Source organism: Nerophis ophidion, linkage group LG10 (assembly GCF_033978795.1).
Source record: "Nerophis ophidion isolate RoL-2023_Sa linkage group LG10, RoL_Noph_v1.0, whole genome shotgun sequence".
In the NCBI taxonomy this organism is placed as follows: Eukaryota; Metazoa; Chordata; class Actinopteri; order Syngnathiformes; family Syngnathidae; genus Nerophis; species Nerophis ophidion.
The window spans coordinates 42,877,068-42,895,577 of record NC_084620.1 but is presented as its reverse complement, the minus strand read 5'-3'; the positions used below and the strand labels follow the sequence as shown (position 1 = coordinate 42,895,577).

Genomic DNA, 18,510 nt, shown 5'->3' with positions numbered 1-18,510 from the left:
AGGAGACAATATAGACATGAACTGGAGCTAGTACTTACTGTCCAACTCGGAGCCAGTCAGAATCTGTCTCTCGTCATTCTCATATCAATGAGAAGGCATTCATTTCAATCCAACAAACACGATAGTCGGTTAGCACTTGTTACGGCAGATGACGTGCTAGCGTTATGGTTGCTGGGATGAGATCGGCATGATTCAAAAACGCTACTTTCATTTATAGTAATTGCCTGCTGTATGTTCAAATGTTTCAGCATTGTATGTCCTCCTCTTGATGAAATAGCAACTTTACAGTTATACAACTAGCGCTGTTCCAATATTTTCTCGTAAAATGTACCTTAACTTTAGAGCGTTTGTTCTGCCAGGGCACTGCCATTTTGCTGACTGGCAACTTTAAAATAATTGTTTGAAAAATTGGTTAACGATTCCAAGGAATTGATTTTTGTTCAGAACCGGTTTCAAAAGACTGACTCACTCAATCTTCTTTTCTTTTTTTTCTTTAAAGAATTCATATTACGAGAAAATGCTGATTTACGAGAAACTCGTAACATCACAAGAAAACGTAACATTAAAAGGAAAAATCAGTCTTTATGGCAAAACATACTGTGGAAAAACACTTTCGGAGAAAAAAGTTCTGAATGGCGGTCAAAAAAGTTATTTTCATTAAGAAAAGCCACACCCGAAAAGTATTAATTCTACAAAAAAAGTATTACCTTGAATTTAAAGATTTGTATTAGAAAATAGAAATACTCATGGATTTTTGGGGGAAAAATATATTTGCATAAAATGAGGACTGTTGTTGGTGTTATCTAATAGCACTAAATCTTACATAATTCAAACTAAATGTGACCTAAGTTCTGCTCACAAAAATGTTGTAACTTCATCAAACTCACAGAGAGTACCCTTTTCAGCCCATGGCGAGATCTTAAGTACATTTACAAAACTGCCAAATTTGAATGCAGTTTGAATAAAACATTGACCTATGTTATGTACAACACACCTTTTAGCTCAAGGCGCAACACAAGAACACAGCAAATGGCGTATTTGCGTTAAATCCTTACTCGGTGCGGACCTTCGGGCACTGTGCTCTTGCAGCTCCAGCTCCATGTAGTTGAGCTGTTTCTTGGACGTTGGACTCACTGGAATATTGACGTACGTCACAGCGGCACTGCGAGGCCTTTCTGCAGGAGACGCTTCCATGGGGAATGTTGTTCCTGTAAGAGAAAAATGCTCCAAAAAGTAAGCTCCTTGCACTGTTACACCGCTACAATTACTGCCAACGACAATTTTTTTTTAAATATAATCACAATGGTAAAATCACGGCATGATTACTTAAAATATAGACAACTTCAGATTGTTTTCTTTGTTTAAAAAAACGGAACAAGCTCAATCTGAAAACATACAAATCATAATGTTTTTTGTTTTTTCCACACTTATATGTTGCTGTTCATAGAAGTCTATCTTCATTTGTCGTGATTTATCATTTCTGAATAAAAGATGTGATAAAGTTCATCGGTCAAATAGATGTGAGTCTGGCAGAGTTTTAAAATGCTCTTGTTGGTGTAAAATTTCAATCTATCAGAAGATGCAATATATGGTAATATCAAAATCCAATTACAGAATGTTGTTCATGTAATTTCCTCATTTTCCTCAACTAGTGTACTAGCTTCTTGTGGTTTATTTCTGAACACATGTAGCATCATTTACAACAAAACTTGTGAATTTGGACTCATTTCATGAATCACACATGAAGTCGGAAGGGGATACATGTAATTTCAGCATGTTTATGTGCGCCCAGGTAATGTGTCCCCAGTCCTCCATCTTAACCGGATACATAGCTCCGCCCCCTCTGAAGTGTTTAACACCCCTGCTCTACAGTCACATGGTTGTCTCATAGGAGTTGAAAATATAGTTTGACACTGTTTGCTGTTCTTTGCACCATGTGCTCCACTATTCTATCCATCTGGGCGGTATCGCTCGGTTGGTAGAGAGGCCGTGCCAGCAACTTAAGGGTTCCAGGTTCGATCCCTGTTTCCGCCATCCTAGTCACTGCCGTTGTGTGCTTGGGCAAGACACTTTACCCACTTAGTTTAAATGTAACTTAGATATTGGGTTTCACTATGTAAAAGTGCTTCTAGTCTAAATTCCTCTGTGACGTCAATATTTTGTCAGAACAACTAGAGCGGTTCAAAAAACGTGCCATTTAAATCAGCTAATTAGCACAGAAAAAGTGTCTAAACTTAGCAAAGCATACCACTAGTTCATATGGCAGCATAAAATAAAAGAACAAGTTATAAGGTAATATTAGCTTTGGACAACTTAAAATAGTTGTCTCTATGACTCGTCTGCTGATATTATAATGTCAAAAGTGAAATGTGTTCTATTGTCTTTATCCTCGGTATACACATAAGACGATGCATTTAATTATGCATTGTAAAAACTCAAATAAAATCCAGTTATTGGTTAAAAAATGGTTTCTAGTTCGAACATGCATACATACATACATCACAATTTCCAGTTTCTCTTTTCAACATTTCCATTTCATCGCAATTGCTAACACTTTTGTTCACTTCCTGTTGTCAATTTGTACACAATTTACTCCATAAATAATACAATTCTGAAAAAAGATGTATATCAAAGTAAGTTGCGAGATGAATAGGATGATCTCATTTTCAATAGATTGTACTTTGTAAACACTTTGAGTTTGAACAGTTTCTTAAACAGTTCAAAAATTTAAAATAAATTATTTCCACATACTGATATACTAAAGGTTGTAACTGCTGTATGTGCAGATACTGTACATGTTTTAAATTAGATTTTTGTCTCAGGTTTTATGTATCCTCTTTTGTTGAATTGTACATTCTTGGGTAGCAGGTTGATATAGTTTGCTTTGTACACAATTTTGGCTGTTTGCATTTTCACTATATCCTTGAATTGTAATATTTATGATTCAATAAATATTGAATATAAATGTTCTCTTTATCCAAGATTACGTATTATTCTCACTGACCCCTTTTGTAAGTAATACGGTTAGTGAATGAAGCGTACTTTTGTAATTAGTTCCCCAATATTTCTACACAATAACTCAGATATAGTAACACGAGCGAACAGTAGAGAACACGGACTGATTATTTTTTTTGTCCAATACATATTTTGCTTTATTCATTATTGATGTATTTCTTGCCACCTTAAGTTTTATATTTTTAGTTTTACTGAGGTTCAAGAATTGTCTATTTTTGTCAAACATCTCTTTATTCATTTCTTGTCTTCAGTTTAAGACCAACCCCTTGATGCCATACTGCTTCAAATTCTTTCATTAAAATATTACAATTAATTGTGTGAAATGCCTTAGTTAAATTCTTATACACTGCCGCTGCACATTGTTTACCATCTATTGCATTGGTAATCTATTCCGTTATTTCGTTTAATGCCATTAGCCCAGAATATTTGTTTATGTCCCAGAGCTGGGAATTTGTGTTAGACTAGATTTATACTTCCTTTTTATTGTCATTCAAATTTGAACTTTACAGCAAAGATAAGAACGAAATTTCGTTACATAAGCTCATGGTGGTGCAAGATAAAAAAAAAAAAGCAATAAGGTGCATATATAATTAAATAAATCTGTATAAATAATATATAAATAAATATATATACATAGATAAATATATATATTGTATATATGTAAATGTAAACGGAATACATCCATCCATCCATTTTCTACCGCTTATTCCCTTTTGGGGTGGCGGGGGGCGCTGGCGCCTATTTCAGCTACAATCGGGCGGAAGGCGGCGTACACCCTGGACAAGTCGCAACCTCATTGCAGGGCCACAATGATTTGCAAATCATTTTCAACCCATATCCAGATGAATATGCTACAAAGACAACATATTTGATGTACAAACTGTTAAACTTTTTTTTTTTTGCAAATAATCATTAACTTTAGAATTTGATGCCAGCAACACGTGACAAAGAAGTTGGGAAAGGGCATGTTCACCACTGTGTTACATCACCTTTTCTTTTAACAGCACTCAATAAACATTTGGGAACTGAGGAAACTAATTGTTGAAGCTTTGAAAGTGTTCAAAAAAAGTCGTTCAACAGCCCGGGGTCTCCGCTGTCGTATTTTACGCTTCATCATGCACCACACATTTTCGATGGGAGACAGGTCTGGACTGCAGGCGGGCCAGGGAAAAGTACCCGCACTCTTTTTTTACGAAGCCACGCTGTTATAACATGTGCTGAATGTGGTTTGGCATTGTCTTGCTGAAATAAGCAGGGGTGTGGATGAAAAAGACTGCGCTTAGATGGCAGCATATGTTGTTCCAAAACCTGTATGTACCTTTCAGCATTAAAGGTGCCTTCACACATGTGTAAGTTACCAATGCCTTGGGCACTAATGCACCCCTATACCATCATAAATGCTGGCTTTTGAACTTTGCGTCTAACAGTCTGAATGGTTCGCTTCCCCTTTGGTCCGGCTGACACGATGTCGAATAGTTCCAAAAACAATTTGAAATGTGGACTCGTCAGACCACAGAACACTTTTCCACTTTGCATCAGTCCATCTTAGATGATCTCGGGCCCAGAGAAGCCGGCAGCGTTTCTGGATGTTGTTGATAAATAGCTTTTGCTTTGCATAGTATAGTTTTAACTTGCACTTACAGATGTAGCGACAAACTGTATTTAGTGACAGTGGTTTTCTGAAGTGTTCCTGAGCCCATGTGGTGATATCCTTTAGAGATTTATGTCGGTTTTTGATACAGTGCCGTCCGAGGGATCAAAGGTCATGGTCATCCAATGTTTGTTTCCGGTCATGCCGCTTACATGGAGTGATTTCTCCAGATTCTCTGAACCTTTTGATGATATTATGGACCGTAGATGTTGAAATCCCTAAATTTCTTGCAATTGCACTTTGAGAAACGTTGTTTGTAGACTGTTTGACTATTTGCTCACACAGTTGTGGACTAAGGGGTGTACCTCACCCCATCCTTTCTTGTGAAAGACTGAGCATTTTTTGGGAAGCTGTTTTTATACCCAATCATGGCACCCACCTGTTCCCAATTAGCCTGCACATCTGTGGGATGTTCCAAATAAGTATTTGATGAGCATTCCTCAACTTTATCAGTACTTATTGCCACCTGTCTTTGTAGCATATTCAACTGAATATGGGTTGAAAACGATTTGCAAATCAGTATATTCCATTTATATTTACATCTAACACAATTTCCCAACTCATATAGAAACAGGGTTTGTAATAATCTAATCTTTTATATAACGGTTTTTCAATAATCTTGGAAAATTGTGAAATAAAGAAACAGGTATAGTTTGTAAATTGGTGTTTGTCTCCAGTCTTATATAAATTAGTACAACTTTAACCATTTTCATTTTGTTTGGGAATTTGCCTGTTTGAAATGATAGGTTACTGATACACATTAATGGTCCTGAGATCGCTTCAATAACCTTTTTTATTGTTTCCATATCAATTCCATTACAATCATAAAAGGTCAGTTCTCAGTTGAAACTGGGTCTGGAATTCTTTCGTCCAATTTTGGTCCGATATTTACAAAGTAATTATTGAAGGTTTCAACTACTTCCTTCATGTTGTCTTTTTTTATGTTTCTGTCTGACAAGTATAGGGGGTAATCCATTTTAGTGCCATTGTTTAAAAATACTATTAAGGTTGCTCTCATACTTTATTTGTTCCTGTCTAATAATTGGCAGTAGTATTCTTTCTTACGTGTTTGTAGTATTGTAGTTAACTTGTTTTTATACTTTCTGTACTTATTTTCTGCATCCGTAGTTCTTTGTGTTATACAATATCAAATAAGTCATCAACTTATGAGGGCTCAATATCAAGGGTAAAGTCACCACATAAGAACATTATTTTGTGATTCATGTCCACAAGATTTGCCTTAATCCGGTTGTCAAACGTTTAACACTTGATTTAGGTGATCTATAAATACAACTGCGAATATGGTTTTATTTTTTTTCATCACATATTTCAATGGTTATACATTCTAAGATGTTCTCAATAGCAAATGACTTGTTTTTACCAGGGGCGTTGCCAGACAGATTTCACTGGGGCACGTGCCCCACTGTTGATCTGCAGTGCCCCAGTACAAATTTCACCAATAAAAAAAAAAACGCTTCAGAGTTTTAAGTCTACATAACATAGACAACAGCGCACATACTACTTAGTATGGTAATTGATTGCTACTGTATTCACTCCGTAACAATGAGCACATGGCTACTTAATATGGTAATTTATTTACGTGTGGATCGAGACTTCAGTTGAGAGAGAGAGAGAGAGAGAGAGACAGAGAGAGAGAGAGAGAGAAAAACAGAGAGAGAGAGAGAGAAAGAGAGAGAGGATGAGAATCACTGCTGAGGTAGGTAACGTTAGCCAACAACAATTTGTTAATTATATTATTTGGATTTTGATTTGACTCAAACTGTAACTCCCAGATGGATATCAGAAAGTTATTCACCCGCAGCAGAGAAGAAGCAGCAGGAAGGAGAGATGTAAGTGAAATCCTAGCTAGCTAGGCAACATCATTGTCTCAAGTTGATGCTAAGTTAGCTAACGTTATTCCTTGTATCAAGACAAACATATTCATTTGCTGTACGAGCTGTCAAGCGAATTTCCAAAGAACATGAAACATAATGTCGGTTATTGTCTGTTGGTTCTGCATCAATGAGGATTTGGAGTAAGCATGTGTGAGTTGAGTGCTTCTCAAATGGTTTATCTTCAGGAAGAAAAACATTATTGCGTATCATCAAGTCGTGAACCAAATTTTTAAAACATTTAAGTTTATTTCACAGAAAAATAGCACAGTAGACTTGTCTTGTTAATCGGTGTGACTTTGACAAAAAATAATCTTGTTTTGTCACCAGAAAAATGGCTACAGTTGAAGCATCTGGTTTTGTTTCCAGAAAAAATAGTAACATTTCTGTATTTGTTTTCCGAAAGATGGCTGAAAATATCGGGTTTTGTTGCCCCATTTAGATTTTTTTTAAATATATTACCATGTCCGTCCTGAGTCCTCCTCCAACTTGTTAGTCGGTTTGCCTTTTGCTAAAATACTCACTAACAGTCACTAGAAAAATGGCTAAAAATATCTGATTTTGTTGCCACGATTTGATTTTTTTCTCCCTAAACATGTTTTTCTTCATGCACACATCTGACTGCGACTCGCTGAAAATGACACACAATCCACTTTTATGTCACGACCCACCAGTTGGGAACCACTGGTCAACTGTATAACAGTTACTGTAATATTTCCATGTCTGTCCAGAGTGATTGACCACTTTGCAAAAATGAAAACGAGACGTTACAGTTTACTTCTCAGAAAATGATTCCCTTAACAGACACACAACAGTTGTTCATTTATTCTACTACTGTGGCTTTATTGTTTTGTGTATATTTTGTAGTTTTGTGTATCTGAAATAGGATTAGCCACATTGCCATAAATGGAAATTAAATAATATAAAAGAACCCAGAGATGTAGGGGTGCTTTATTTTTTGTTTTACTTTTGTAGATGTTAAATTTGCAGAGGATTACTGCAATATATATTTCAAAAATATTCATTGCTCTTCCTTTTTGCTTTTACCAGTAGCAGTTTAGAAGTCTGGAGTAAAAAAGTGCACAAGTAGGTCAAATGCATTAGTTAATTTCAGGTGGTTAATCAAAGATCCATACAACATAATCTGATATGATTTCATTGTTTAAAGCACTATTTATGTATTTTTTTATAATAAATAAGTGCTAAAAATGTTTTTGCTTGCGCGCTTTGCACGCTCACATTAATTATTTGTGACCCAGGTGTGCCCCAGTACAGTATTAGGTCTAGTGACGCCCCCGGTTTTTAGCACTTTGTAGTTTAGGTTTTTTTTTTTTATCACGAACACCCCTAGTCTTCCTCCATTCTTGTTGGTTCTTTTCATGTAATTTAGTTTGTATCCTTCCAGATTAAAATTTCATACTTTTTTTTTATCATCAATTCATGTTTCTGTGACAGCGATCACTGTGAAGAGTTTGTCGAAATGTTGTAATTAGCGTACAAACTTCTGCGACTGAAATGAATAATTGGCCGTTTATTATCAAATTTAATGTTGCTACTGTATTTTGAAAAAGGAGATGGGTCAAATGCAGAGACTAATTTCACTACACCTAGTGTGCGTGACAATCATTGGTACTCTTTTTAATATTGTTCATCTGTAGAATAACAATTGTTACTGATGTGGAAGAAAACATTTGTATCTGGATCTATGTCATTCTTCAAATCCTGACTTTCATGGACTTTGTTGCAGAACTTTTTAAGTTCCATATTTTCTTGTTCAACAATATTTTATATTGTTTCACTAATCTCTTGTGTAGGTGGTGGATGTGCTCCTATTGCCTGTTAAATTAAAATGAATGCCTTCTCATTTAGATGAGCATGAGGAGACATATTCTAATTGGTTTGGAGGCGGGCAGTAATGGCTCCAGTTCACATCTGCCACGAGATTTCACCGCGGCAGTGAAGAGTACCACTTGACCAGGAAAGACGAATGCCACTGAGCTTGCAAGAATTTTCCATATAGATGCTCCTTCGGTAGGTGAATGTTCAATAGGAGTCAGAAAAAAGTTGCATGTTTTCCTGCAAGAACATTTTCTATCAGTCATTATATTATACAGGTGATTCGTATAAAATTAGAACATCGTGTAAAAGTCCAGTCATGTCAGCAATTCAACTTCAAATGTGAGTTAATATCACATATTCATGTGATATTTGACTCAATACAAGCCTCTATTTAAATACAACTTTGATGGTCATGGGTTAGTTTTTTGTTTGTTTTTCAATACCACATTTTCTGAGATTTTCAATTTAAGGTTTTCATGAACGGTAAGCAATCAACATTATATCAAGAAAAGGTTTGAAATATATTATGTTGCATTAGTTTCACCTTGTATATGTAAACAAACCTTTGCACTGTATATTGCACGTTATATGCTCTAAGTCAGGGGTTGGCAACCCAAAATGTAAAAAAAGCCATATTGGACCAAGAATAAAAAAATATGTCCGGAACTGCAAAAAATTAAAAGCCTTAGTGTGTTTATCATTTATATCAGCCAACTATCAAAATTACTATAGTGTCGCAGGCTGACGCAAATTTTCGTTGACAGAAATATAATATTTATTCTACACATTGTACAACATTGGAAAACATTAGTAAAACTGAAGCTTCTGAGAGGATGGGATTAATCCTGGAAATTACTGGTTTAGAATTGAGTTGTTAAATTAAGTTTAAGTTTATTTTGAACATGCAAGCATACAACATGATACATCACAATTTCCAGTAGGAAACAGAGCGTATTTAGTCCTACCCCTTTTCTTTTACATAACAGTTGCTAAAACTTTTGTTCACTTCCTGTTCTCAATGTATTCACAATATACTCCATAAGTAATCCCAATAAAAATAAATATATAAATAATTAAAGTTAAAGTACCAATGATTGTCACACACATACTAGATGTGGCGTAATTATTCTCTGCATTTGACCCATCACCCTTGATCAACCCCTGGGAGGTGAGGGGAGCAGTGGGCAGCAGCGGTGCCGCGCCTGGGAATAATTTTATGGTAATACAACCCCCAATTCCAACCCTTAATGCTGAGTGCCAACCAGGGAGGTAATTAGTGAAGTAAGTTATATTCCATACGATGAGATAAGTAAGATTATTTTGAGAATGAAAGAATGGATGGATGAATAAATTCAGAATGGTTATCATGGTTCTTCTTCTTTGTACTTTGTGAACACTTTAAGTTTGAAGAGTTTTTTTTAAGTGAATCATATTAGTACATTGTTTGATTGCTTTGCTTAATCCATTCCCTAATTTAATCCCATATACTGATATACTGATGGTCTTAAGTGTTGTACGTGCATACAAATGTTTTAAATTATATTTTTCTCGAAGATTGCAAACCCCGTTTTCATGAGTTGAGAAATTGTGTTAGATGTCAATGTAAACGGAATACAATGATTTGCAAACAATTTTCAACCCATTTTCAGTTGAATATGCTACAAAGACAACGTATATGATCTTCAAACTGATAAACATTGGGTTTTTTTTGCAAATAATCATTAACTTTAGAATTTGATGCCAGCAACATGTGACAAAGAAGTTGGGGAAAGGTGGCAATAAATACTGATAAAGTTGAGGAATGCTCATCAAACACTTATTTGGAACATCCCACAGATGTGTAGGCTAGATGGGAACTGGTGGGTGCCATGATTGGGTATAAAAACAGCTTCCCAAAAAATGCTCAGTCTTTCACAAGAGAGGATGGGGCAAGGTAGACCCCTTTGTCCACAACTGCGTGAGCAAATAGTCAAACAGTTTAAGAACAATGTTTCTCAAAGTACAATTGCAAGAAATTTAGGGATTTCAACATCTACGGTCCATAATATCATCAAAAGGTTCAGAGAATCTGGAGAAATCACTCCACGCAAGCGACATGGCCAGAAAGCAACCTTCGATCCCTCAGACAGCACTGTATCAAAAACAGACATCAATCTCTGAAGGATATCACCACATGGGCTCAGGAACACCTCAGAAAACCACTGCCACTAAATACAGTTTGTTGCTACATCTGTAAGTGCAAGTTAAAACTTTACTAAGCAAAGCAAAAGCCATTTATCAACAACATCCAGAAACGCAGTCGGCTCCTCTGGGTCTGAGATCATCTAAGATGGACTGATGCAAAGTGGAAAAGTGTTCTGTGGTCTGACGTGTCCACATTTCAAATTGTTTTTGGAAATATTCGACATCGTGTCATCCGGATCAAAGGGGAAGTGAACCATCCAGACTGTTATCGACGCAAAGTTCAAAAGCCAGCATCGGTGATGGTATGGGGGTGCATTAGTGCACAAGGCATGGGTAACTTACACATCTGTGAAGGCACCATTAATGCTGAAAGGTACATACAGGTTTTGGAAAAACATATGCTGCCATCTAAGCGCCGTCTTTTTCATGGACGCCCCTGCTTATTTCAGCAAAACAATTCAGCACGTGTTACTACAGCGTGGCTTCGTAAAAAAAGAGTGCCAGTACTTTCCTGGCCCGGCTGCAATCCAGACCTGTCTGCCATCGAAAATGTGTGGCGCGTTATGAAGCGGCAAATACGACAGCGGAGACTGTTGAACGACCGAAGCTCTACATAAAACAAGAATGGGAAAGAATTCCACTTTCAAGGCTTCAACAATTAGTTTCCTCCGTTCTCAAATGTTTGAGTGTTGTTAAAAGAAAAGGTGATGTGACACAGTGGTGAACATGCCCTTTCCACACTACTTTGGCACATGTTTCAGCCATGAAATTCTAAGTTAATTATTTGCACAAAAAAAAACGTTTACGAGTTTGAACATCAAATAGAATGTCTTATTAGTGCATTCAATTGAATATGGGTTGAAAAGGATTTGCAAATCATTGTATTCCGCTTATATTTACATCAAACACAATTTCCCAACTCATATGGTAACAGGGTTTGTATATTTCTCCTCTTTTGTTGAGGTGAAATTGTTGTATATTCTTGGGTAGCAGGTTATAGTTTGCTTTGTGTATCATTTTAGCTGTTTGCAAGTTTACTATGTCGTGGAATTTCAGTATCTTTGATTCAATAAATAAATTATTTGTATGTTCTCTATATCCAATATTATGTATTATTCTAACTGATCTTTTTTGTAACACTTTTAGTGAATGAATCAGAATCAGAATCCGAAAAGTTTTTATTGCCATTGTTTGAGAACGGGTTCACAAACTAGCGCAATCGTGCAACATAAAATACATATAACACAGAATAGAATAACATGAGCTGTAATTGAGCTATCAGATCTTGGTATTGTTCACGTGTCTGATGGCCGAGGGGAAAAAACTGTTCAGGTGGCAGGAGGTGTGGGTCTGGATGGACCGTAGTCTCCTGCCTGAAGGAAGAGGGGAGAATATTTTGTGTCCAGGGTGAAAAGAGTCAGCTGTGATCCAACCCACACGCCTCCTGGTCCTGGAGGAGAACAGGTCCTGGAGGGGTGGGAGTTTGCAGCCAATAACCTTCTCAGCAGCACGTACCATGCGCTGCAGTCGATGCTTGGCGCCGGGGAACCACACGGTGATGGAGGAGGTGAGGATGGACTCGATGACTGCTGAGTAGAACTGCACCAGCATCTTAATCACTTTCAATTTTTTCAGCTGCCGCAGAAAATACATCCTCTGCTGGGCCTTCTTGATGAGCGAGCTGATGGTCGGTTCCCACTTGAGGTCCTGGGTGATGGTGGTGCCCAGGAAACGGATGGAGTCCACAATGGAGACGGGGGTGGGAGAGTCAATCAGGGGGAGGGGGGATGGTGGGGCTGTGACTTTCCTGAAGTCCATGATCATCTCCACTGTTTTTTGGGCGTTCATCTTCAGGTTGTTGAGGCTGCACCAGGACGCCAGCCGGTCCACCGCTCTCCTGTAGGCAGACTCGTCGCCATCCGTGATGAGCCCGATGAGAGTAGTGTTGTCCGCAAACTTGAGCAGCTTCACCGACTGGTGACTGGAGGTGCAGCAGTTAGTATAAAGGGAGAAGAGCCAGGGGGAAAGTACACAGCCCTGAGGAATACAGGTGTTAGTGGTACGACTGTCCGAGACAATCTTCCCCAGCCACACATGCTGTCTTCTGTCTGTCAGGAAGTCATTAATCCAACTGCAGAGGGAGTCGGGCATGCTGAGCTGGTAGAGCTTGTCTTGTAGCAGTCCAGGGAGGATGGTATTGAAGGCGGAGCTGAAAACCACAAACAGGATCCTCGCGTAGGTTCCTGGGGAGTCCAGATGCTCTAGGATGAAGTGGAGGGCCAGGTTCACTGCATCATCCACAGACCTGTTGGCTCTGTAGGCGAACTGCAGTGGGTCCAGGAGGGGGGCGGTGATGTCCTTGAGGTGGGGCAGTACCAAGCGCTCAAAGGACTTCATGACCACAGACGTCAGCGCCACCGGCCTGTAGTCATTAAGTCCTGTGATCCGAGCTTTCTTGGGGACAGGGACGATGGTGGAGGTCTTGAAACAGGACGGCACGTGGCATAGCTCCAGAGAGGTGTTAAAAATTTCAGTGAAGACAGGAGCCAGCTGATCCGCACAGGGTCTCAAGGTGGAGGGGGAGACACCATCAGGCCCGGGGGCCTTCCGCGTGTTCAGTTTCAAGAACGGCCGGCGTACATCCTCCTCTTGGATGGAGAGGGCTTTTGGTGAAGTCCGATGATGTTCTTGTAGTCCTTTAATGTCCTTGGAGTCCTTTAAGTCCTTTAATGTAGTGCTGGAGTCTGTGGGGAGCTTTGATGAGCTGAAGGCCGTTCGTGACGATAGTAATGTGTGTTGAGGTCCTGAGCGAGAGTCAGGTCATTCAGGGCCTGGAAGGCTTTGGGCTTATAGTTTGTAAGGGCCCTTAATCCTCTCCACACGGCTGTAGAGTCATTGGAGCGGAACTGTTCCTGTAAACGGTTAGAATACACAAATTTAGCTTTCTCCACTTCCCTGTTGAAGTGGTACTTGGCTTCTCTGTAGGTACTCCGGTCCCCAATCCTCCACGCAGTGTCCTTTGTCCTGCGCAGTTGTCGGAGCTTGGGTGTGAACCAGGGCCTGTCGTTGTTATAGCTCTGGTGCGCGTTGGAATTATGCGCACCTCATTGAACTGTATGTATGAGGTCCATATACTCATCCAGATTGTCTGTGGCCGCTCCAATTGCCTCCCAGTCTCTCGTCTCCAAACATGCGCGCAGCTCATCCACAGCTTCAGCGGTGAAACGTAGGTAGCCACCAGAATGAATGAAACAATCTCAGGCGGTGAGTAAAAAGGTTTACAGTGAATGAAAAGATATTCCAGAGCAAGAGAGCAGTTTTGGGATATCACCGTCACATCTGTACAGCACTTGTTGATAAAGAAGCAGACTCCACCGCCTCTTCTTTTGCCGCAGAGCCGCGCGTCTCAGTCCGCGCGGAGAGGATGAAAGCCCTCCAGTTGAACCGCGCTGTCCGGAACACTCGCGCTCAACCATGTTTCCGTGAAGCATAAAGCACAAGATGAGGAAGAGTCCTTGTTTCTTCTCATCAGCGACGCTAGCTCATCCATCTTGTTGGCAAGTGAGCGCACGTTGGAGAGAAAGATGCCAGCAAGGGCGTGCGTAATCCTCGCCCGCTCTCTTTCTTCTTCGATGTGGTTTCCCTCTTTTGATCAAACAGTGGACCAAATCCGCAGCTGACGCTAAGATGAGCGGTAATAAGTCCGTAGGGGTGATAGATCTGATGTTCAGTAGCTCTTCACGGGTGTAGGAGCACGCGGACACAATTTACGCACAAAAACAAACAAAACAGAGCGCACGAGAGCACATAGGCAGCCTTGATCGGCGCCATGATGATGAATGAAGTGTACTTTTGTAATTATTTCCCCATATTTCTACACAGTAACTCAGATATGGTAACACTAGTGAGCAGTACAGAATATGAAGTGATTTTTTGTCTAGAACATATTTAGCTTTATTCATTATTGACGTGTTTCTTGCTACTTTATGTTGTATATTTTTTACATGAGATTTCCAGTTCAATTTATCATCAATCATTATACCTAGAAATTTGGTTTCATTTACTCTTTCAATTTCTATTCCGTCTATTTGTATTTGTGTCTGACTTTCTCTTCTACTGTTACCAAATAGCATTATTTTAGTTTTACTGAGATTCAACGATAGTCTGTTTTTGTCAAACCATTTTTTTAATTTGTTCATTTCTTTTGTTATTATTTGATTATCTTCTGTGTGTTCTTTCCTGAACTAAACGCTGTTGTATATTCCGCAAATAATACTAACTTTAAATCTCTTGTAACCTTACAAATGTCATTTATATAGCGATTGAATAATTTCGGTCCTAGTATTGATCCCTGAGGTACACCACAGGATATATTTAGCGTTGAAGTGTAATCGCCTAGCTTCACGTATTGTTTCCTGTTGGTTAGTTAACTTCTTATCCAAGAAAGACTTACCCTCTGATGTCATATCGTTCTAGTTTTTTGATTAAAATATTGTGATTAATTGTGTCAAATGCTTTAGTTAGATCCATAAACACTGCTGCCGCACATTTTTTACTATGTATTAAATGGTAATTTCTTCTGTAATTTCAATTAAAGCCATTGAAATTGAAACATTAGCTCTGTATCCATATTGGTTCTCTTCGAGTATTCTATTTTTATTTATGAAACTCTCTAATCTGTTATTAAACAGGTTTTCAATGATTTTAGAAAAGTGTGGAAGTAAAGAAACAGGTCTATAATTTGTAAATTTATGTTTGTCCCCAGTCTTATAAATTGGTGCAACTTAAGCTATTTTCATTTTGTTTGGAAATGTACCTGTTTGAAATTATAGGTTACTAATATACATTAATGGTCCTGAGATCTCTTCAATAACCTTTTTCATCGTTTCTATATCAATTTCGTTACAATCAGTTGAAGTCTTATATTTTAATTTTTTCACGATTGTAATTATTTCCTCCTGTGTCACAATACTGAGGAACATGGAGTTGGGATTTCGCTTTATGGTATCATTATAGTCCTCAATTGAAACTGGGTCTGGAGTCCTTTCTTCCAATTTTGGTCCAATATTTACAAAGTAGTTATTAAAGCTTTCAACTACTTCCTTTAAGTTGTCATTATGTTTATTTCCGTCTAAGAAGTATTGGGGGTAATCCCTCTTAGTGCCATTTTTAATAATGCTATTGAGAATGCCCCATGTTGCTCTCATATTATTTTTGCTCTCATATTATTTTTGTTCCTGTCCAATAATTCGCTGTAATATTATTTTCTACATGATCGTAGTATGTTTGTTAACTTGTTTTTATACTTTTTGTACTTAATTTCTCCCTCTGTAGTTCTTTGTGCGATGCATTTTCTATATACTATACCATGAATTGATTAACGTGGACCCCGACTTAAACAAGTTGAAAAACTTATTCGGGTGTTACCATTTAGTGGTCAATTGTACGGAATATGTACTGTACTGTGCAATCTACTAATAAAAGTATCAATCAATCAATCGTGTATTCTTCTTACAAGCATTTTTTAATCCTTTATCCTTAATCCATGGTTGATTATTCTTTCTCTGCTTACTACTGAGTTGTTTCCATGGACAATGTTTGTCATAAAGTATTATGAACTTGTTTAAGAAATGTTCATATTTTTCATCAACCTCTTTTTCATTATACACATTGTACCAATCTTGCTTTTGTAGCTCAATTTTGAAAGCAGTCATCCTCTTTTCTGTGCAGTCTTCGAAATGTTCTTTTGTTTTCCATGTTCTTTTTGCAATTTCCATCATATATTGTAGAACCTGGCAGATGATCACTAACGTCGGTTATAAGTAGACCACTTGTAGTGTTATTAAAATCATTGGTAAAAATATTAAAAAGTGTGGCATAGTCTCCTGTGATTCTGCTTGGCTTTGTGATTTTAGGATATAAACTGATGCTGTACATTGTATTAATGAAGACTTTTGCTTGTTAGGGTTCAATAAGTCCATATTAGAGTCACGGCATAAGAAAATAATTTTTTTACCATTGTCCATGTAAGTTGCCTTGATCCATTCTTCAAATGTTTCTATGCTTGACTTAGGTGATCTGTATATACAACTATTGAATATGTTTTTGCTTTTTTGCCCCGACATATTTCAAAGGTAATACATTCTAAGATATTATCTATAGCAAATGACATGTTTTTTACCACTTTGTAGTTCAGGTTCTTCATCACATACACAGCTACTCTTCCTCAATTTTTGTTGGTTCTGTTGATGTAGTTTAGTTCAAAACCTTCCAGATCAAAATATATTCCTTTTTTATCATCAATCCATGTTTTTGTGACGGCGATCACTTTGAAGGGTTCGTTGATGTGTTCCAAAAAGTTCTTAAAGTTGTTGTAGTTTGCATTCAAGCATCTGCTATTAAAATGAATAATTGACAATTTGTTATCACATTTAATGATGCTAAAGGTATAGATGTGTGTGTGTCCATGTTAAAGGATTGGACACACACACTAATGCATTTCTTAAAATCTTTGAAAGCTTGGTAACGTTTGCTGTGGTCTATAACGGCACACAAACTTCTATGCCGTGATCAAATATGCCCAATTAGAATTCCACACAAGTCAACATCAACAAAGCTCGCCTTTGCACATTCACACACAGCATAAAAAGTATTTGGTGGACAAAATAAAAAACAAAAAAGGAGTTATCTAAAACAAGTCTCTGAAAGTTGTACATGTAAACAAACGACGGTGAGTTCAAGGACAGCCAAAATTAGTAGGGCCAAACGCCACTCGCCAAATACTCTCATCAATTTGACGTTGACGCACTCTTTGTGTGTTTTTACGCATTGAAACCAGAAAAGACGCAAATTTCCCGAAGTCTGCGCGCTGGACGCGCATTTTTTATTTTTTTTATTATCGTCCAGTTTGCTTGTTTTTAAATAATTGTTATCGATTATCGCTTTCCGCGTGTAGAATGATCGAGGGCGAGTTCTTTGTTTCTTATGTGAGTTTATTGTAGGCAGTTTTCATTAACATCCTACCGGCGCAGTAACAACACAACAACCGCAGTCACGTTTTTGTCACTCACCACATCATCTGGGATACCAAACCTAGCGAAGGTTGCTTTCAGTCTCTGAATTACCTGAGCGCTGGTTTTTGATGGTAGATGCAGGATTTCTAGGTACAATGAATAGTAATCGTGCCTGTTGTGTTCACAAAAGTCAAGAGCGATTCGTTTCCATGGACGGTCTGGCAGGGGTGTGGAGAGTAGTGCCTTCTTCTGCTGAGCTCGCTTCTGCTCTTGACAGGTCCTGCACGACTCTACAATGTTCTTAAGTACTACAGAGAGTCCTGGTCACCAAACCAATGTTTTGACCCTTTTGGCCCTTGATGTCCATTGTGTATTTTCTGCAAAATATCTGCTCTTAATGACTTTGGAATAACAATTCTGTTTCCTCGTGTGACCAAGCTATCAGCTTCTGATAGTTCATTTTTCAATTTCAGAAAGTCTCTGGCACACGGTGGGACATTAGCAATGTCCTCTGGCCATCCTGACCTGATTAGTTTGATGACAGCCTGTAGCTGGCTGTCGGCCATTGTTGCTTTTCTGACGCTCTCCATTCTGGTTGGAGTTGCTGGGATGCCCTGCATCACTTTGGCTACGTAGCACGCCACATCATCCTGAGTGTCAGTCTCTCCTTTTGTGTGTTTTTGTGGGCTACGAGACAGGGCATTGGCAACTACAAGAGTTTTTCCTGGCACATATTCTGCTACCGGTTTGTACCTCAGGAGTCTCATCAGTAACCGTTGACATTTTAAAGGAACATTGTCGAGACTTCTATTATTGACAAGCGGTACTAATGGTTTGTGATCGGTCTCAAGCCTGAACTGATCCAAGCCGCAAACATACGTGTCAAATTTTTCACAGGCCCATACACCAGCCAGAA

The 18,510-nt window shown here is 38.3% G+C and overlaps 1 protein-coding gene across 5 annotated transcripts in view; it reads right to left on the bottom strand.

The window, feature by feature from the left end:
- Positions 1-18,510, bottom strand: part of LOC133560854 (protein Dok-7-like) — a 50,934-nt gene that overhangs the window by 10,157 nt on the left and 22,267 nt on the right. For 4 of the 5 annotated variants that reach the window (XM_061913846.1, XM_061913848.1, XM_061913851.1 and 1 more), the window contains one exon: positions 1,067-1,208. In XM_061913846.1, coding sequence (XP_061769830.1) covers positions 1,067-1,208 — 142 coding nt within the window. Of the gene's footprint in view, positions 1-1,055; positions 1,209-18,510 lie in introns of those variants that run through there. The other variant, XM_061913849.1, reaches the window with a different exon arrangement.